The 22224-nt window shown below is 41.6% G+C and overlaps 1 protein-coding gene across 1 annotated transcript in view; it reads left to right on the top strand.

Annotated features, from left to right (window-relative positions):
- The window catches only part of MARCHF11 (membrane associated ring-CH-type finger 11), a 102616-nt gene that overhangs the window by 68097 nt on the left and 12295 nt on the right, over positions 1-22224 (top strand). Inside the window, exon 3 of the mRNA XM_060633955.3 lies at positions 10581-10773. Coding sequence (XP_060489938.2) covers positions 10581-10773 — 193 coding nt within the window. The remainder of the gene's footprint in view (positions 1-10580; positions 10774-22224) is intronic.

The following is a 22224-nucleotide window of genomic DNA, read 5'->3' as shown; positions in this document are numbered from 1 at the left end:
CGTCTCTCCCCACGTCTTCACCATACTCTCCGCTGAGCAGACTCTTCTTACCCGCGTGTTCACACTCAGCTCACCTTTTGCCCTTTGTGCTTCTTTTTAATGCTTAGATAGTGTTTCTCATAGCAAGAGGATTTTTCCTCAGTCCACTAACTCCTGTAAGGTCTGCCATCTTATCAGCTGCCATCTTACCTGCCATCTTACCAGCTGCCAGGCAGCTGGTAAGTGTATGTTGAAGGGTTCCATTTATACACATCAGAAATTTAAAGAGGGTGTAGTTCGGTGCACACCTTTATGTCTGACCACCAGAATATACAGTGTTCGGGTGACATGAGCTCAATTATTTAAAATGGAAAGATGGCTGCTTTCCGTGAAAATTCTGCTTCAGAATCAAGGTTGAACACAGCAACAATGCACTGAAAGTTTAAATAAGCTTTAGCAAAGGTAGCTCTCAACTCTTTGTGGAGATGACACGTAAATATGGTCATGACCACCTACTAATTACTTAGATAGAAATATCCTCGGGAACCTGTATTTAAACATAATTAATATCAAATATTGAGAAGAGTAATGAACTGAAAATGCATTATATACAGACACACTGTTAATTCATGTGGGAGCAAAATCTAGTTACTAAGACTGACTCTTTTAGAAAGTTGGCTCTTGGAACAGATTTCCCTGATTTGAAATAATGGATAGCACCAGCTTTTGTCACAGAAAGAATTAATACAGAGAGGGGGAAGGCAGTATAATTTCTCGAACCCTGAAGAGCTAGAGTGTATTTTTATCTTAACTTTCGGACTGTTAAGTGTGGATTCACAAGACTTTTGGCAATTATGAAAATCTATAGCTGACAAAACAACTGAACAAGAGGTAACACTGAGAGATGAGATAGGGAATAGTTCTGGAAGAATTAAGGGGGGGGAGGGAGAATCAATATGCTTTTTCTTAAGTGAGATCTAGAATCTGGCATTTCTCGTGTGGACTCCGTGCCCTATAGTTGCTCAATTAATGCTTGTTAGTTCAAAGATTGTTCCTTCTGTTAACAGTCATTTGAGAGATTTTCTCAGACTACATCTTCCAAATAAGGATACTCAGCTCCTATACGAAAACTTTTTACACCTTCTACTCCTTTGATCTGCCATCGTCCTGTGACTCTAGAGACAGCCAGGTAGGCTATTCTTCGGGACTTCGTGTCCTATCCCAAGATTTGGCATCGAGATAAAGGACAGCTTTTATTACCAAGGTTTTTCTGGACACACATTTCTTTAGAAGGCCCACCTCACTCATGTAGTTAGTATCCTGGTCCCTGGACATTCACAGATGCCCCTCCCATGTAGTGTCCCTCCCCACTCCACATCTTTGGGCTCTGCTAATTCTGCTTCTCACTTAGTAACCAAACTTTTACTTTAGATTAATTTCCTTCCCCCCTAGAACTAAGTTTTCAAACTTGGCAGGCTCTCTGGTCACTTTGGCCTACCTCTGGATCTGTGGTCCCTTTTAATTCATATGGGAGCAAAATCTAGTTACTAAGACCAACTCTTTTAGACATTTGGTACTTGGCCTTGGACCAGGTTCACCTCGTCCCAATTCATCCAGGACTTGATTCTCCTGGCCCTGAAGTCAAAGCTCAGCCTCGCCTATTCATATGTCTAGCACAACTGAGCCCAATTGCTGTGAGGAAAGCTGAGAAGAATCTCCTTACCAGAGTCAAGTCTTAAAGGCCACCTTCTCCCAGGGGCTTTCTTCTGGGGGACGAAAATTTCTCTCCTTCTTCATTTCATCTTAGGACACAGACAGAGTCCTTGACAGTCCATTCCGGAAACCCCCAAGGTGGCCCTCACCTTGAGGTTCTCAGTTTCTTCTCCCTGAGCCTCAAACCATATCGAGTACATCTCTGTAGTCCTGGTACATGGCTTGTCAAACCTCTTGGGATTTCCAGGTTTCTGGAAGAAAAAACTTTCATTGGTGGTCTGAGCCCTATACCATAGCACGAAGCCCTCACAACATGCCCTGGTACACATGGGGACCTGCCCACCCACTTCTCGGCTTTCCTGTTGGTCACATGATCTACTTCGAAGCATTTGAATTAAACCAAATGATGCTCTGTGGTCAAGACACAGCACCCTGCAGAATATGCATTACCGCCAGCTCTGGGAGTGGCACTAAAGACTATTCCCTACAAGAAAGTGAGTCCAGAGAGTTTTCTGCCAAATTCTTGTGGAAACTGCAACCCATGATTTGGAGATTTGTTTTTCTTTTTTAATCACTGTGAGTTAAAAGTAGATTGATAATATCAACGGATTGGTGTTCATTTTAAATTCTAGAGCAGCGGCCTCTTTTTTTGAAAATGTAAACAATAACAAGAAACCTTTGTGCTTTGGATACTATTTTTCTTCCCCTTTAACTGTAGAACCTAAATTTAGGGAGAATAATTATCTGAACAATAGTGAGTCTTCATGAAAGCCATTTCTTTAAGTCCTCTTTATTTCAGCAGTGACTTGTAGATTATCTTTTAAACATTTTAGTCTTAAGTAATTTATGATTTATGGTTAGGTTTTCTTGTGGATTTTCTAGGATTTTCTACATAGATCATCATATCATCTACAAATAGAAACCTGTTTTTTTTTCTTAACTTATTCCATTGACAAGGATGTCTACTAGTTCACTAGTGCATAGGAGTAATAAGGGTGGACATCTCTGCCCAGTTCCTGATCTTAGGGGGGGAAAGCATTCTTTCTTTTCCTCCACCATTAAGTATGATCCTAGCTTTAAGTCTTGTACATGCCCTTTACAGGTTAAGTTTTCTTTCTTTCCTAGTTTTCATCATGAATGGGTGTTTGTCATGTAACTTTATGCATCTTTTGGTAAGATCTGTTTCTTTTTTCTTTGCTTTTTTGTTTGTTTGTTAGTATTGTTAATTACATTGATTGACATTTTGTTATATCAATCTTTCATCCCTAGGATAAACCACGCTCACTCATGATGCATTATTCTTTTTATATACTACTGGATTTGCTAGTATTTTGTAGAGGATTATGTTTTCGTTTATGCTCATAGGGAATATTAGTCGAGAATTTTTTTATATACATATTTTTCTTTTTGGGGTTTTGGTATCAGGGTCTTGCATGACCTCATAAAATATCTTGGGAAATGTTCTGTCTTCTTTTGTCGTCTGATAGAGTATATGTAACTTTGATATTATTTTTTTCGAAATGTCTGATAAAATTTCTCAGTAAAACCATCTGGTCCATGAGGTGTTTGTTCATTTGTGGAAGTCTTTTAATTATAAGTACAGTTATTTTGTAAAGGGTTATTTGTACATTCTATTTCTTCTTGAGTCAATTTTGATAAGTTATGTTTTGCAAATAACTTATCTATTTCATCTCTATTATTGAATTAATTGGCATAAGACGGTTTATGATATGTTCTTATGACTCTTTTTATCTGTAGGATCAGTCATGTTATATTCCCAATTTTATTTCTTAATTAGCCTTGCTAGAGTTCTGTCCGTTTTTGTTAACGATTTTAAAGAAGCAATTCCATGTTTTCCTATTTATTTTCTCTAAGTTGTTTAGATTTCGCTTTTCTCAAAGAACAATTTTTCACCTTTCTCAGGCAAAGCAAATTCTCTTCTGTCTGATTATCATTTCAGCTCTGATAAGTTTATGAGGATGCTTTTCTAGCAGAGAAGACCCACACCGAAGCATGAAATCACATTTAATATGCAGCTTATAAATACAACCCTACAAAGAAGGGGCATATAACTAACTGAATGTTGTATCCGCATGTCAGGTTGATTACACATAGAGATGTTTTCTACCAGCATTTCAAATCCCAACTCATAGTGGCTCAATTTAAATACCATCTAAAGATGATTGAAAATAGGTTTTAGCTAAATTCACTTTTCTGAAGAGGACATTTCTTAAGAACAGGTTCTCCCTCCTGTGACACTGGTAAGTGATCCCAGCTGTCATACTGCATGCTATAAATCATCATACTACAAATCTATTAGCTTATGATTCATATCTGGCCTGCCTTTTAAAAACAAAGGTGAAACAGTTTTAGAATGAAGGATTTAATGCACACTCAATGAACCTACTTTCCTTGAGTTCAATTTCATTCCCTCTGAGCATGTGTTATTTTCGGGGAGGAAATTGGGTTCTAAATTGAGAAGGTGCATTAACTATTTCAGACAACGGAATGACAGGTACATCTTTCTAAATAGCTTCCTGGAGGCCTGATGGAGCGTATGCCTTTCTCCAGTTCTTATCTTACTGGCTGGAAGTGACTGATACCAGGAGACGACTTGCTCTTACCTTGGCTTGGGCTCCTGTCACTTCTTTAAAGAAAATTCCCAGCTCTTTCTTTCATCCTTTTTTCTCTGAAGGAAGTCATAAATCTGTGCTAATCAGTTAGACTTCATTGGGAAAGGCAACCATTTTGCCATGGTTTCACAGCAGTCTGTGGTAATTACTGGGGTAGTTATTTAATTTTCCGGGAAGAATGCCACACAGACATGGACCCTCACACACGACGATACCCAGTTCCGGGCCATGTACGTTGTCTGTGTCTTTTTAGGACTGGTGGGCCTTTCTTGGTGCATCTCTGAACAGCCGTGTATAATGAGAATATTAAATAATTTCCAATGTGTATTTATTTATTTCCTTTCAAACTTCATTAAAATAAAAGCGATACATCTCCTTGAGGTTGTCTTCTTTATGTTAGCATTCAGTTAACAAACTGCAAATTTCAGACTCAAGAAGTATTGAATGCCATTTAGAAAGTGATCGGTGATATTTCGTTGGGACTCTGCTGTGCTGAACTGCTTTTCGCATATGTTGACTTTTCCCTAACTGTAGAGGTATAATTTTTATAGAGGTATAGTTATGCCCAGTTTGTTTTCACTTTGAAATATAGGATGTGTCAGTTGATGCAGGTGGAGAGAAGGGCATTTTAGAAAGAACTTGGGCTTTGGAAACAGATCACAGTTTAAATTCTCACTTCTCTACTCATTGGTGGCTTGGCCAGAGCTGGAACTTTATCTTGGAGCAAGACTAGAATGGAGGTGCAGAGAATATCATTGTGACACTCAGATAGACGATGGAAACTGAAGCCAGGATACCATGTAGTGAAGCATTTCCTGGGTCTGTAGAGCTGTTTGGTGAGTATCGGGGGGATGAGACTGAGCCTCTGCCTTCATGAAACTTGCAGTCTGTGGACAACAGGGAGATAATCACCTGGGATCCAAGAGAGAAATTCACACCACACAGAAGTAGAAACAGTGGATTATGGGGTCCAGACGGGGGAATCTGCACGAGAGGCGGGGACGGCTTTTTAGAAGAGGTGGCATTAAAGCCAGTTAAGGATGGGTGAGAGATTTCAGCCCGTGAGGAAGGGGAGAAGGACATGGCATGCTGAAAAAGGAACATGCTCAAAGGCAGAGAGAGACCAAAATAAAAAGTAAGTACATGCATTTGGGACAATACAGGCAGGCAGATTAAGCAGAATTGAGGAACGTACACATCCCTCCCTCTTTCTTCTTTCCTTCCTTCTTTCTTCCATTTTTCCCTTCCCCCTTCCCTCCTTCCCTTCCTTCCTCCTCATTTCCTTCTTTCCCCCTTCCTTCCCTCTCTTCCTCATCATATCCCTCTATCCCTTCCTTTCATCCTTCCTGCAACGGTTATATGCCAAGGACTCGGAATATGTGCTGAGCCATATGCGTAGCCTTCCTTCCTGGGACTCCTTTCATTAGGAATGTAGACTTGGGGCTGCCACGGGGGACCAAGGCATGACTCACGGCTAGCAGTCCAGCTGGAGAGCTATTTCAGGAGACCATAGAAGACAGACTTGAAGCTGTTACCAGGAAAATTGTGCTGTCACTGCAAAAACAGGGTGTGAGCCGTTAACTGTCATCAGAGCGTAGTAGAATTATCGTATGGTACAGGTGACCCTTGGACAACACAGCTTGGAACGGCGTGAGTCCACTTATACACGGATTTTTTTTTTTTTTTGGATAAATGCAGTACCCTACTGCAAATCTGTTATTTTCTCTTCCTTATGATTTTCTTAACATTTTTTTCCCTCTAGCTCACTTTGTTACAAGAACGCAGCATGTAACTCACAAAGTATGAGTCAGTCGACTGTTTATGTCATTGCTAAGGTTTCCTATCAACAGTGGGCCATTAGTAGTTAAGTTTGGGGGGATTCAGAAGTTATACATGGGTTTCCTGCTGGAGAGGGGGTTGGTTCCCCTAACCCCCGTGTTGTTCATGGGTCAGGTCTATAAGAGAGTGAACCTAGGAGCCAGACTGCCTGGGTTTATATGGCAGCCTTAGCCCTTAGTAGGTGTATCACCTTGGGCGAATTGTTTGACTTCTCTCTGCCTCAGGTTCCTCATCTTTAAAATGGAGATCGTAATAGTACGTTCCTCACAGAGTTGTTGTGGGAATTAAATGAGTCAATATGCATAACCTCCTAGAAAAGTGCCTGGGACATACTGGCCCTATATAACCATAGACTATGTTTATTAAATTACTTCTAGTATGCTGCATGAGGATGAACTTTCAAAAGAGGAACTGCTCGGTCCCACTTTTGCTAGAAACAATACATCCAATAGTTTGTGTAGAAGTGAGCATCTTTTCAGGAAGATAAAAGTCAAACATATTCCAATATTATGGAAAGAAATAAATCATAGCAATTCTGTAGAGTCAATCTGCTCATTGTTATAGTACTTACCTTTCCAAACTTGGGAAGAAATGTAAATAAACACGCATATTACATATGCTTACATATTAAGTTTTAGAGGTGAAAAGTATGTTCAGCAGTTGACAAATACTGTTCAAATATCAGAAATGTCTTACAGTCTGAAATCCAGGCCTGGGATACCATTGGGATAGCCTCGAGAGACTCATCCTCTATTTTTATTGTCTAAGCTAATGGTCCATTAACACAGCTTCTTGAGGCTAAGCCTGTTAGATAATGTGTGCCTTCTAGGGCAAAGACGCCAGGTGGGTGTTTCCTAGTGGTGGAAAGCAACATTATTTTTCCTGGGGGAAGAATGTGAACAATCCCACTTTTTTGCATAATGGTAACAATAATAAGAACATTATATAATGGGCAAAGAAATTGCCAAGATGACATCAGCGTTCAAAGGGAAAATCCCCATGTTCATAATCAGTTTAATGATTTTGGTTTCAATACTGGCTTGCCCTCATTAGCTATTCAGATAAATGGTGCTAATTTTAAGGATCATCAGTATATGAAGAACATCGACGCCCTTTCAGACTCATTGGCATATTTGCATCAGCGGACTGATATAAAACCAAAAATTTCAGGAAGCTTTTTATAGCGTTTGAGCAGTGTTTCCTTCTTTAGAAATAAACTTCCAAAGTCTCAACATTATTTCTGACCTTATTTCTTATCTCCACAACACAAAATAATTTCTATGATAATAATAAATAAGCATCTCAGGGTATGAGAACTGAGAGTTATGCTCTTTTTTTTTCCCCCTGGCTTTCTGGACATAATTTTAAACACATTCATATCAAACTGCCAGGTATTTGAATTTTAAGCCATTTTCAATTTGGTGTCACCAAACAAGTAGGCAACATCAATGGTTCTTATTCCTGGTAAGTCTGTCCATTCACTCATTCTCCTTCCCTGCTAGGAAGTAGTTAAGCTTCATGTGTCAGAAGATTCCCAACACAGGGCTCCTGGGTGGCTCATTCAGTTAGGTGTCGGACTATTGATCTCAGCTCAGGTCTTGTTCTTGGGGTCATGGGTTCAAGCTCTGCATTGGGCTCTGGGCTGGGTGTGAAGTCTACTTAACAAAAAAAAAGCTGCCCAACCCGGAGTGGCCTCTCAGCCCTCTCAGTCGTGCTGACTCTCAGATGTGAACCACCACAACTTCTTGTGTCCCAGGAAACACTTCAGCTTCATCCGTCCCTCCTGATCAGTTCACCCAAATCTAAGTGGTTAGTAGGACCTCACCACATCTGCCTATGACCACCATGTTTCGCTAAATTGCCACGCGGGCAGTCTTGGACCAATTAACTACTAAGCCTAATTGAAGCTCAATATAATGAATTGTACAATATTGACCTGTCTAAATTTAATTCCGCTAAAATTACGGAATGAATCTGGAACATAAAGGATTCCTGAAAAAGGAAAATAGGTATCAGTAAAGACCACTTTTGATAAATCCTTCTTACCGCTCGCTGCTTACCCAAGACTCCGGTGAATCTGGCTTATGTATTTTGGAACATATTGTTCACCATATGAAAATCATACACACGCGCACACACGCACACACACACACACACATACCACTTGTGTTCCTTTGCCTCGTGGATTTAAAAGCATGCTTTGTTCTCATCTATCTGACATGATTAATAAATTGATAGAACACCATAATGCATAGAGATGTGATAGCAGCCATCTGGGATGGATGTTGGTTGGAAGTTATTTTCTACTTAGCTTCCCGTGTTGTGGTATTTAAGGCAAAACTTTAACGAGCACCAAAACTAAACTAAGACAACAACTAATACTTCACACCTGTTTGGTGACGCCAAATTAAAAAAAAAAAAATTAAGTGTTTATGTATTTATTTTTGAAAGAGAGAGAGCACGAGATGGAGAGAGGCAAAGAGAGAAGGAGAGAGAATCCCAAGTAACCTCTGCATTGTTAGCACAGAGCCCGATGTGAGGCTCTAATCCATGAACTGTGAGATCATGACCCGAGCTGAAACTAAGAGTCAGACGCTCAATGGACTAGGCCGCCCAGGTGCTGCTAAAATGGCTTTAAATTCAATTGCCTGGCAGTTTAAAATTACGTCAGGAAGCCAGAAAAAAACAAAACAAAACAATAGCTTCAAATACATGCTTGAAGTAAATTTATTCATTTGTAATGATAAAATCATATTGACTAATTTAATTCTTATTCATCCAGAATTGTAAAGCAAAAGCCAGTTTTCGATAATCGAATCTGCATCTTAAAATCATTAGAAATACGTTTCTTATGGAATTCCACAGAATGGTCATTTGGTTATAAAATTTTTAAAGGAAGGGGCGCCTAGGTGGCTCAGTCGGTTAAGCGTCCGACTTCGGCTCAGGTCGTGATCTCATGGTTCGTGAGTTCAAGCCCCACGTCAGGCTCTGTGCTGACAGCTCAGAGCCTGGAGCCTGCTTCGGATTCTGTGTCTCCCTCTCTCTCTGCTCTTCCCCTGCTCACATGCTGTCTCTATCTTAAAAATAAATAAAGATTAAAATAAAATAAATAAAAGAAAATAAAATATTTAAAAGAAAAATAAATGACCCTAGAGAATTAAATGTTTCATATGCATTTTTGTATTTAATCTTTAATAAATGTAGAGTTTAATAATATCTATGAATATGCAAGGTAAAAATGCATATTTGAATATAATATATAAATTATTTATGACGAGAGACAGAAGCAATGAGGGAGAAGAGGGAGTCATGGGTAGTGACAAACTTACCATTTGGGATCCACATATTCAGACTTAAGGTAAGTAAAGAGTTTAAGGAAATATCGGATTCACCCAGTGGATGCTGGTTGTTCAAGCTCATTTGTTTTTAAAGCTTATTTAAACTGTTTAGGAATTCTTCTGACAAGCCATATGTTGCAACAGCCAGAGCCCTTTCACACAGAATAAAATTGTGCAGGTTGTTTTGAGTTTCATTGTTTACTGACAAACCATAATAGCAATCCTAGTCTTGTTTCTGTCTCAATTATGCAAAAGGGAGAACATGACTAATTAATCCTTTCAAGTTGATAACACTCTTGAAAGACTTTTGATCATTTGGACTGTAAAATCCTCACAAATACTGATACTTAGGATACCAAATTATTCTCCCCATTGACTAGTGTGGTACTTATACGGTTTGTGAATTTCAAAGATATTCCATTTGTTTACCAATTCGAAATCTTGACAAAAAATGGCTTCACAGATCACTCACTAGATAATTAAAATTCAGTAATATCTGAGTATATGAAATGTACCAGTAACAGATAATGTACAATTTTATAGTTCTTTTAGAATTCTAGTGTATTACTTTAATGACTTTTGCATTGATGTTCTTATGTAACTTATGTATTTGTTTCTTACATTTTTTTTTTTTTTGCAAAAGCAAGAGACAGTTCCCCTTTTTTTGCAGTAGCCAAATGTGCTAAAAAGCAAAATAAGTTTCCAAATAGAGGAGACTTCAACGCATATCTTCGGAGTATATTTAATTTTGTGCATGCATGAAAGATAATAATGTGATCCCAGGTACTAAATATTCCTCAGCCATTCACTCGCAGTACTGTTATCTGGAATAAAACTAGATTAAATGTGCAGAGCGGTGAATTACTGAAAATAATGAAGCTAAGGCAATTCATTAATCTTTATCTGCTTGTCTATTTTTTATAGCCGGGATGAAATGGAAAAATTCATTTGGGGGCTGATCAGATCGAAAAGCGTCTAACATTATGAAGAGAAACATGGGGCTGAAAATGTTTTTTTTTTTTTCCTTTTTGAATTGAACACAGCACCTTTTTCTTACATGCCTCTGTTTTTCTTTTAGTGGCAAAGCATTTCTATAACACTGGTTGAGAAAGTTCAGATGATTGCTGTAATCCTAGGATCCCTGTTCTTAATAGCAAGTATGACCTGGCTCCTCTGGTCTGCCTTCAGCCCCTATGCAGTGTGGCAGAGGAAGGACATCCTTTTTCAAATCTGCTATGGAATGTATGGTTTTATGGATCTAGTGTGCATAGGTAAGACCATGCCGTTGAACATTAACAAACTGTCAGTAATCCATTTCTTACAGCTGTTTTACTTTCACCAGTGGGATCTGGGGTAGAACGTTGTGGTTCACGGGATCTCGGGTCTCCAGGTACTTAACTGTCTGGGGTGTCACGATCGGGCCGCTTTCCTCAAAAAGCATAGCGTGTATATACCCAAGTTGCAAAAAATTTAACAGGGTAATGCCCATTTGAAGTGACTTGTTTTGCAAGGTAAAGGAAGGAAGAGTGGAAGGAATTATTGGAGGGGGGCAAAATAAGGTCATTTATTTCTATGGCATGAGAGCAAATCAGCCCCCTTTCACCAAGCTGGGAAGGCATTGACTGGTGACGGTGGTGGTCTGTGCATTTGGGGAGAGGAGGGACAGACCCCTGGTGGTCCTACCACGTGGTCAAGTGACTCAGGTGCCTCGAGGGCACAAAGTACTCCTGGGCGGGATGGGGGCTGGGGGTCAGTTTCTCCTATCACCTGTGCCTCTTTGTTTTGCTTAATACATTCAGTGGCTTAGAAGAGAAAAAGGAGCAAACATTTTGGCTTAAACAGATCCCTACGAAAAAAAAGGTTATTTGCATGTTCCTCTTGACTGATCTGCTGTTTCCCCAATACCAAGAGAAAGTGGAAGGCAATTCATGCAGCAGTTATGTGGCGTGTAATTATGCAGTTATCACACTGGCGCTGTGATGGTGTCTGGTTGGCAGTGGGGGGCGGGCACATGGAGGGGCCACGCGGTCTCGAGGGGACTGTCCCTGCTCTGATGTGGTTGCAGCTCGGTGGGGCGTAAAAAGAGCTGAGAGAGGCAGGCGTGGCTTAGAGCAATGGTCCTACCGCGGCTTCTTAAGAAGTGCACATTCTCAGGCTCCACCTCACCTGCCAAATCAGAGATTTCAGGATTGGGGCCCCCCCCCGGCCGCCTGTGCATCACAAGTCCCCTGGGATTCTGAGGCACGCCGAAGCTTGGGGGACGCCGGTTGCAGGGAATGGTGCAATTTGGGGTCCAGTGACTCGGTTTCCAATCGTGGCCTCCGCGGGGACTAATCAACTCTCTCTCTCCGTGTCCTGGATGGAAATAATAATCCCTAGCACACAGGCCCAAATCAAGGAAATCATGATTAGAACCAATTAGGTTATTAATTGGAAGTTACAGATTAAAGGTATTTGAATAAGTCACAAACATTAAAGCAACTCAAATCATGCACGTTAATGCCTGTGCTCACCAGAGCCTTAATTTCACTAGCAGTTTAAATATCTTCAGTCACTTTTTCTAAAAGAACCCTATACATTTTAAAATAGGATTAGCCAGAATTTCCTCTCTTCCTCCTTCCTCCCTTGTCACTAGCACAAGACTAATAGGAAAGAAAATGATCAAATTGCAGGCCAGGAAGGGAAAAAGGAGGTGTGGGGGGGAAATGTCATGAATAATATGTAAACTGAGCAGATGTTGCCTGAATAATGGAGCTAATGACGTGTATGAACAATTTGCATTAAATGTGATAATGCACTTGTAAGCATTTGGAAATGCTAAATCTCTATACAGATATAATCTCTAGGGTATTGCTCTAAATAAAAAAGAGTCACAAAACTGTTCTACAAATTCCTTAATAAATTCAGAGATAGATAGTATTTATTTTTTTTCACCATAAATGTTATAAAATGTGGTATTCCGTTGATACGAAAAGGAGAGATGAAAAACAAAGAAACCATTAGGCTTCCAGTCGAACGCGGAGGGAAAAAGTCCCATTGGCTTTGATATCATTACAGCACTAAAAAACGAACGTATATTTATACATCCTGGTTAGGAAATCATTATCCTGGCTTTCCTTTCTTCTTTTTTTTAATGTTTATTTACTATTGCGAGACAGAGAGAGAGAGGGCATAAGCTGGGGAGAGGCAAGAGAGACAGACAGACAGACAGAATCTGAAGCAGGCTTCAAGCTCTGAGCTGTCAGCACGGAGCCCAGTGCGGGGCTGGACCCCACAAACCATATGAGATCATGTTCTGAACCAACGTAGGATGCTTAACTGACAGAATCATGCACCCCCATTATCCTGGTTTTCAAAGCTTGCATTTAGTACCAAGTTACCTTATCTTAAATTTTGATTGCTAATGCCAGTTTCTTAATCAAAATTATTAAATTTTGGTTTTAAACGCATAGGCCTATGGACTAATGATTTTTGGCAGAATATGGACATATGTGGGCTTTCCTTTTGAAATCTGGGTATTTGCCCATTTAATGAAGTCAAGTTTCTTAGGCACACAAACCAATCAACATTTTCCTGGCTTACACTTTGGAGAGTGCATTTTTATTGAAGTTTTAAATAATGACAATAACCTATCATTGCATTCTAACTCATTAAATCCAAATATCACCCTTGCGGGATTTATTTGTATATTTAAAAAATTTTTTTTTTAACGTTTATTTATTTTTGAGACAGAGAGAGACAGAGCATGAACGGGGGAGGGTCAGAGAGAGGGCGACACAGAATCTGAAGCAGGCTCCAGGCTCCGAGCTGTCAGCACAGAGCCCGACGCAGGGCTCGAACTCATGGACCACGAGATCATGACCTGAGCTGAAGTTGGCCGCTTAACCGACTGAGCCACCCAGGCGCCCCAGGATTTATTTGTATTTTTTGAAAAATGTCAAAGAATTCAGGTTGAACAACCTTGTTCGTTTTCAGAGAGTATCTTATTTTTTTTCCTCAAGAAATTGGGAAACGACTATAGCCAAGTTAGCAAATACACATGCAGGTTGTCAATAGCCAACTGGATCATAGCCAATAATAGCTGGGCAAATTAATTCAAGGGTCTGTTAATTGCATGTAGATGGTAACAAAGTAGGTTACATTGATTACGCCTCCAATCCCCCTGACTGCAGGAGTCTAAGGGTGAAAGCAGGTTACCCTCTGAGCCCAGTTTGCTCAGGTCAATAAATATTTATTGAGAACCTTCTTTGTGTCAGACACAGTGCTCGGTGCTGGGAATACAAATCCGAGTGGGTCATTTTCCCACCCCCCGGAGCTCCCAGCCACACAAGAGGACAGGCATGTCAGTAGGTAATTAGAATCTGGTGGAATGTGCACAGTTCTGGAAGCAGGCACAGGAGGTGGGCAAAGCAGGGAGACATGACTGCTGGGATGTTGTATGCAAGGAGGGGGTGGTTCCAGGCAGATTTCACGGGGAGGTGACAGCCAAGCAGGCTGATGGATGAGTACATGCATGGCAAGTGGGGAGAAGGCCCCTTGTCACTGGTGGAGGAGGTAAGATTGGCTCCCCTTTCGGAGGGCGTTAAAGTACTTGGGAACATTCCCACATTCCTGTTTGCCCAAGCTTTTCAAACTTGTTTATACCTCAGTGAGAAGGAACAGGCTGGCAGCTTCATAAATCTTCTGTTTAAAAAAAAAAGTAATTCAGAAAATCCATAGATTATTCCTGAATCAACAAATGTTATAATCCAGCCAGTGTTTGTAATGCTTAGGAAGAGGTTGTTGTTGGATTGTTCAATAGAAATGTAAAGATTTGTAGAAAATGTATTTACTCAGGGAAATTCATTAACTTCTTTCTACACATAGTGGGTTTGGTTTTTGCTTTTATTCATGATTAATTGATACATTTTCTGCTTTCCCGAGATTCAGTTTTTTCTTGCTATTAAAGTTTTGAATTCTCCCTGGGTTCTAGGTGCCATTGTCATTTCAATGCCTGGATTAGGGCTGTCCAGTAGAACTCACTGCAGTGTATCTGTTGTCCAGGACCACCAACCCTAGCTACGTTTGGCTCTTGAACACTTGAAATGTGGTTCTTGAGAAAGAGAAACAGAATTTTAAAGTCAATTTTATTTAAATGGACTTAAATTTAAATAAATAGCCACATGTGGCTGGTGGCTATTATATTGGACAGTACCGATCCTAGATGATGATTCAACTTGAATGTGTAAGGGTTCGATGAACACAATCCCCATCGCCTATATAACCAGGTTGTATTTACTAAATCACAAAGTGGCCGTGTGCCAAGAGAGATGGAGAAAGTAAGAATGAGTTGAAGATCGTTAAGAGAAGATATTAAAGGCCAGAGGGTGGTGGTCGAGAGGTCGACGGAGAACCATAAAAGGGAAATGTGTCTTAAGGAAATCGAAGTACAAAAAGGTAACTTTATATCATACAGGGGGAGCTCTTTTAAGTATTTAAATATTTGACATTCCAACTATAATTGTGTACCAGGAAAACTAATATAAAGGATTTAAATCACTGAGATGTTTTAGCCTGGGACAGTAAGTTAGGGACAATAGTCCAAGCAAGCTCATTTGTGTTGGCTCCCCCCTAAGAAGATTTGCACGGTGGGCAAAGGAAGGTTATGAAACCCAGAAATGAAAAGCAAATGCATGGTGGAAGGCTTTGGGCTCAGGATTTGGTTCTTAAGTCCATACTCTGCACATTGAGAAATTAAAAGGCTATCGCTTCCATTGACTGATTCAGAGGAAGCTTGTTCCGTAAGAGGAATGCATTTAGTAGTGACCCAGAGTCAGCCATGAGGAAAGGGAGTCATTTGAGGAACTTGCATCCAAAAAGTGAGGGCAGTAGTTACCAAGTCATTTGAGTGTCTGGTAGAACCTGATGAGGTGAGTTCAATTTTCTGTCAAAGCAATAAAATGAAGCTAGAACCCAGTTAGTGGGATTCCTGAACTCGGGATAGCAGTGCTTATGCTTAATTTCATTAACACTCTAAATTAGGACCGAATCCATGTCTGGAATATGTTTTGAGCTTCCTTGAGATACCCATGGAAGGGGCTGGTTATGGCCACAAAATTTAAGCGGCGCCTGGGTGGTTCAGTCGGTCAAGCATCCGACTCTGGCTCAGGTCATGACCTCGCGGTTCTTGGGTTCGAGCCCTGTGTCAGACTCTGTGCTGACAGCTTGGAGCCTGCTTCAAATTCTGTGTCTCCCTCTCTCTCCCTGCCCCTCCCCTGCTCGCACCCTGTCTCCCTCTCTCTCATCTATGGATAATAAAACATTTAAAAAAATTTAAGAACGTGGATCACTTTGTTCTTTTAAAAAAATCTCTTAATTGTCCACATAGTATAAACATGTACATATTCAAATAAACCCATTTTATGAATATATAAAGTTTAAAAAAAAGACTTCACTCCCACTGCCCTGTTATGTCATTCCCTTTGCAGAAAGGTCCCCCTCCCCCAACATTTTGGTGTACATCCACCAGATCTTTTTCATTAGGTTAACATGTGTATGGGTACATAGACACATAGGTGTTTTAATATAAGTGGGATCATACTATTCGTATTATTCAAAACATAGTCATTTTCATGCAGCACCATGACCTAGAGATCTTTCCCCATTAGAATGGATGTACAGCCGTTTACTTAACTTCTACTGATGGATATTCAAGTTGTTACCAATTTTTGTCATTAGACACAGTGCTGCCTAGCGGTATTTCTGTAGGCAGGATTCCAAGAAGTGCCAAGTCTGGGTTGAGTAGTAAGCACATGCCCCGTTTCGGCTCTCTAATTTTGGCTCTCTAAATTTGACTTATATTGCACTCACCCCAGATATATGAGAATTCCCATCTTCCCACGCCTTGCCCAAAATGGATATCCATTTTTTGCCATTTTCATTGGTAGTTTGAGCTATATTTAATACCATCAGAGTGCTTTCCTTAAAGTCTCTTGTAACTATTTAGGTTTGTGGGGTGGTTTTACCTAAGAAAATAAGAATGGCCACACGGAGCCGTGCTCTTAATGCAGCTTGTCCTGCGTGGCGTCTTTTGGGATGCGGTGGGCAGGAACATAGACTAGCTCTGCCCTGTGATTACTCCCACCTCGTCTTTCTGAAAATGAAATCAGAAGACGGGATCGAGGTCAAAGATCGCTGCCTCTCGAGAACAGTTCTATCGATGATACCATTAACACTCAAGGAGTTTCACTTCTCAGTCTCTTTTTTTCATGCAGAAAGTGCTCCCAGAAATTGCTTTAAGGAAAATTGCCTCCCTCTATCACTTGGGTCTGTGGCTAAAGTACTGACTCTGTTATTGCTTGTTTTCCGTATTATTCTATTAAATAAACAAATTAAAGCACAGACATCCAGAGTGGAGGAAACACACATGTACCCACCAGGAACTAAAAATCCCTCTCAGAGCTCTTTGAAATAATGATATAAAGTATAGTATGGTAGTTTTTCTTGTCCTGCTTTTGAAAACTGCAGAGATTAGGGCATTTTTAAAAATAACCTGCTATATACTTGAACGAGGATCAGATCAAAATATCTTCTCCTTAATCTACCAATTATATAGTCAGTGCTGAAAAATGCTCCTTCTGCAGAAATTTCATATCCTTCAACGTGAGGTTTTATTTCACTCTGTTTGAAACCTAATTATTTTTTTTAAAAAAAATACATATGAATTCTTGTAGTTATTATTATAGCCCTTTTAAAAAATCTGTTTTTCACAGTTGATGATCTGTCTAGTTAAAGGTTCTTGGGCACACACAAGAAAACGATATAGAGTTACCAGTTGGTAATGTATTCACATTTCATTATAGAACTTCAGATAAGTAAATACCACATATTCTTATGGTCCTTGATTATATCAGAGACACATGTTTACATTTATAAAAGCTAAGGTAACATTTCTGTCTTACTTTCCATACTGCTTCACTGTGCTATTTTTTTTCCCCAGGCAGAGCAGCTAAAAGTAACACATCATTGAACCTTTCATTGACATGAAACTTAAAACGTACATTTTCTAATTCTGTGATATTGTATGAGGAAAAGTGAAGACTTTTAACCAAGAATTTCAGGATAATCAAACTCTTGGTTACCACAAATGAGTTCTCCCCATTGAGGATGGCCAGTTGTCTATTTCAAAAAATTTTTTAATGTTTATTTCTGAGAGAGAGAGACAGAGCACCATTGGGGGGTGGGGCAGAGAGAGAGAGAGAGAGAGAGAGGTAGGCAAAGAATCCAAAGCAGTCTCCAGGCTCCCAGCTATCAGCACAGAGCCCGACTCAGGGCACAAACTCCCGGACAGCGAGATCATGACCTGAGCTGAAGTCGGACACTTAACTGAGCCACCCAGGTGCCCCGCCAGTTGTGTATTTCATGCCAGGGTTGTTTCTTTCTAAAATGAGGCTTTTAGATTCTCTTTCTTCCTGTGGCTTGTTTTCAACAAATATAAACCAATTAGCATAAGCAAAGCGTGATTAAGAAAGTAAATCAACTAAGGAAGAAAAATTCTAATGCATTCCAAGCAAAATATAAATGACTGTTGGACTATCTCTTGTTTAAAATTTTCCATGCTCTCTGGCACTTGACAGCATGATTCAGAAGTTCCTAAAGCATTTTAGGTGAAAAACATATATTTACTTAAAGAGTTTGAAAGAAATTAGCATTGGAAGTTGGAATATGCCATGATGTGGAGCAGAAAAAAAAAATGAGTTTGCAGGAGACAACAGGGGAGCCTTCAATTCTTAGATTGTCACACAGGGTCATCAACCGTATAGATGAGTGAGTTTGAAAAAGAAATTTGGGCAAAGTTTGTAAAATGTGCAGCCCTTGGCTCACTGCAGAGAGACAAAATATTTATGGATAAATATAAAATCTATCAAATAGCTTCGAGTGAGAAACGTAAAATTACCAAGAGGACAGTCTCGTTCACCAGCATTCTTCAGGGCCTGTGTAGGTTCCGTCCTGCGCAGAGGGGTGAAGGATGCCCGATAGAGTAGGAGAGCCAGGATCGCAGAATCCAGTGTGGTTCTGGGGGCCTCCTCTATGAGAAATGGGGGAGAATAGCTGTCAGCCACCCACAGGCTCCACACCTCTTCTCAGGGTCACACCAGCAGGGCAGCTCCACCCCATTCAAAACTGTCAGTAAGTTTGATCCTAAGACTCCAAATATATGTTGATTTTTTTTTTTTAAATCACAAAACACCGGGAGCCCACATCCAGCGTTTCATGGCACTACACCCCTGTCACCACCACCACCACCACGGAGTCTGGGATCTGAGCCACAGAATCATTCCAGAGAACAGAGCTTTGAACGTCAGTAGGTCCTCAGCACGTAGTGGGCCCGCAGAGGCTGTTTCAGAGCTGCGGGCAGAGCTTTGGTCTGCGGAAGGCAGAGTGTAGGAGGGCGGCACCGCTCTCCTCTCCCAGAGTTTCCTAGGAAGCACCAATGTGGAAGCATCTGCGTGAATCATAAGGCATGTGAAAAAAAGCAGCTCAACTTAAACACTGTTTGGCAGAATAACTAGGAAAGTTGACTAGCCCGGTACTTCCTTTTTTAATCTTCCTATCACAATTTTCAATTTTCCCTCCAAGACAGGAAAAGACTATCAGCCACCTCCGCTCTCAAGACATGCTTCCATTCCCTGATCTGTGATTTGACTGGGGATCGGTACCCCTCTGGTGCCACAATTTGGCTACTTACGAAACTTGGCCCAGCTGCTGATGCAGGGAGGACAAAAGCCTCCTTCTGCTCTTGCCCGGAGCCCCTCTGGGTTTCCCTTCAAACTTCCTCCCAGGCAGAGCGCTGGGTTCTGAGGTCGGCTGCTGCAGCCAGGACCACTCCCAGATTTGCACGTGCTGCTAGCTTGATGGGAATCATTCCTTAAACAGAGCAGAGTCTTTTACAAGTATCGATGTTATTTCCCGAACACAGAATGTCTTAGCAGGCATCATGCGCTAGGAAATGCCGCAACTTTGTCGCGAAAGAGTCTCGAACAGGAGTGCATCCTCCCACACCAGTCCCAGCCTCCTATCTGAGCCTTCGCTTTCTGACCTCTGAGGCCAGGCCCCTCAGAGAGGCAGAGTGGTGCTTTGCAATTCAAAATTGTTAGAGGAAAACCAAATCTTTATCATGTATATGCTTTGAAAAGTATGCCATTATTAGCATTTTACTCTGGAGGTACAAATTAAAGGCTTTTCTATGCCTTAATCATACTGTTTACCAATTTCTCTAAAGATTATTATCATAGTTGGTTATCAGAGATATTGCTGCCTTTAAAACCCCAGGAAATAAAATAGAAGGGAACTTGTTTTTTGGCACTTGACCTTCAGTGCTGCGCTTGCAATGGACTCTCAAAGCGAATTAACTCTTTAGGCTTCCTCGGGGAGAGAAGACACAACCCCTTGCCTTCCTGTCCTTTGACCTTGTAAAGTTCAAGCTCTCTGGGGCAAACACTGACATAGTTAGCAAAGCAACAGACCAAATATGCTGATCTTGTTGACTTCTGTTTCCTCCAGAGAAAATGTGACGCTCTTAGCCGTCTCTCTCATCTGGAGGCCATTTAGCCAAATGGGTCCCCGTCATCTATTGAGCCAACATTTGCTAAGTGTTGACTGTGTCGTTATAAGCCTGGAGTGCAGGAGAGCGATATTAATAGCATGGGTCTGCTGCCTGTTTTTGAACAGCCCATGATCTAACAATGTTTTTTACCTTTTGAAATAATTTAAAAAATATTTAGAGGAGGTTATTATTTTGTGGCATATGAAAATTACATCAAATGTAAATTTCAGTGCCCATAAGTAAAGCTTTATTGGAATACAGACGTATCCATTCATTTATGTGCCATCGATGAGTAGTTACAACTTCGTCATTGAGAGACCATAATGTTCACATAGCCTAAAGTATTCACTCTCTGGCCCTTTCCAGAAGAGCTTTATGCGGCCTGACATGCTCCCTGCTCTCCAGCTGCTGGAGAGGGCCAGGGAGCTAAGCAATTAAAATGCAACATGAAAAGTGTCAGTAGACAAATGCATCTGAGAGTAGGTGGGAGAATGTTGGTTAACCATACTTAGAGGCAGCAAAGTCTGTGGGGAGGAAGAAATCTTGAGTTAAAGTCTAGAGAAGAGCACGAAGGGGGCCAGAGAGAGGCAGCTGCCTGAACCTGTCAATGCATGAAAACATGTATTTTGGAGGACTCCTGTGGAATTTGGTGTGACAAGAGCAAAAGACGCTTGCTGGGGAGTAGCAATGAGGAAATAAGGTGTGATCATCTAGCAGGACCCTGTGGCTGGAGCATGGATCTGGGACGGGACCGTGAAAGCTCAGGGAGCCCCTGGAGGGTGGTCTGCCGCCTGTGACTGGTCAGCTTGACAGTGAAGAAAGAACCGTGGTAGCAGGGGACGTTCCAGGGGTCAGGGGAGTGTGGTGGGCATGCTGGGAAGGCAAGAAGGTAATAATCCAGGCGAAGGATTAGGCCAACATCAGGGCTGATAGGCAGCTGCTGGAACTCAAAGAGGTTCATCTCCAGATAACGGGGATCAGATCAGTGGAGGTAGGGGTGGAGGTCAGGGGTAAGGGAGAGGGACCATCAGGTGTGATTCACAGAGGCTGAATGGTAGATGGGAGAGAAAGATGATAGGTGCTGTTTGAACGTTTTCTTTTTGCAGAATTTCTGAGGAATCGAGTGGATAGGGCCAGGCAGTGGCTGCGTATAGCGGTCTGGAGCTCAGGATAGAAATTTGAGCTGGAGATTTGTATCTGGTACTTGAAGCCACTGGCTGCAGGGGAAGGTGATCTGGGCGAGAAGAGCAGCAGTTTGAGGAAGACAGAGACATGCAAATCAGGCAGAGGGCTATGAGACAATCTGCTGAGATGGAGAAGAGGCAGCATGGGGAAGAGTCTGAGGGGAGCTTTAGAAATGAAGTTCGGTGGTGGAGGGCTTTGGAGCATTAAGGACCACTGGGTATGATGGAGCGCCTCCCCCCCCCCCAGAGGCTGGAGCCCCCAGTCTGCACAGCCATGTGGCTCTGTATTTTTACCCCCGTAGGGATGAGGAGCAGGTGCAGAGAGGTGAACTATGAGGCTGGGTTCAGAGGGGGTTTGTAATGCAGAGTTGCAGAGAGAGGAAGCAGCAATGTCGACCTTACCTTTTCACTGCCCTCCCCCCCCCCCCCCCGCCCCGTGCTGGGAGAGTGATTATGGGGTGGGTGTGCTTTCTCAGTACTGGGGGAGGAAACAAAGCCAGAAAGAAGTAGCAGATGGGGGGGGGGGGGTCTTCAGGAGGTAGAAGAGGATGCATTGAGATGAAGAACATGGGTAAGAAGCCCTGGAGGGTGGTTGTCCGCACTGGGTGGGAGAGTTTCAAAGCTAGCAGTTGGAACGGTTTCTGGAAGGGAAGGGCTCCAGGCTGGAGTGAAGGAGGGGCAGCAGAGGGCAAGGGGCATGTACGTTAGGTCAGGTCGTCCACATGGGCCTGGAGTCCTGTGTGTTGAGGGGGCTTAGGGGAGCCAGGAGCCAGGGGACAGATCCTCTGTGATTGTTGAGAGTGGCTGAGGGGCCAGGAGAGGAAATCTGTGGCCGCACCATAGGCTCACGTGGCTATATGTGTGTTTTGTGCAACTTGACTCTTTCTTTTGTGTGACTTTACTGTTCTCCCAAAGAGTAGTTGTGGGACTTTAAATACAACGAGGCTCACGCG

The sequence above is a fragment of the Panthera onca genome, chromosome A1 (genome assembly GCF_046562875.1).
Source record: "Panthera onca isolate mPanOnc1 chromosome A1, mPanOnc1 haplotype 2, whole genome shotgun sequence".
NCBI classification, from domain to species: domain Eukaryota; kingdom Metazoa; phylum Chordata; class Mammalia; order Carnivora; family Felidae; genus Panthera; species Panthera onca.
This window is presented reverse-complemented; position numbering and strand designations above follow the sequence as displayed.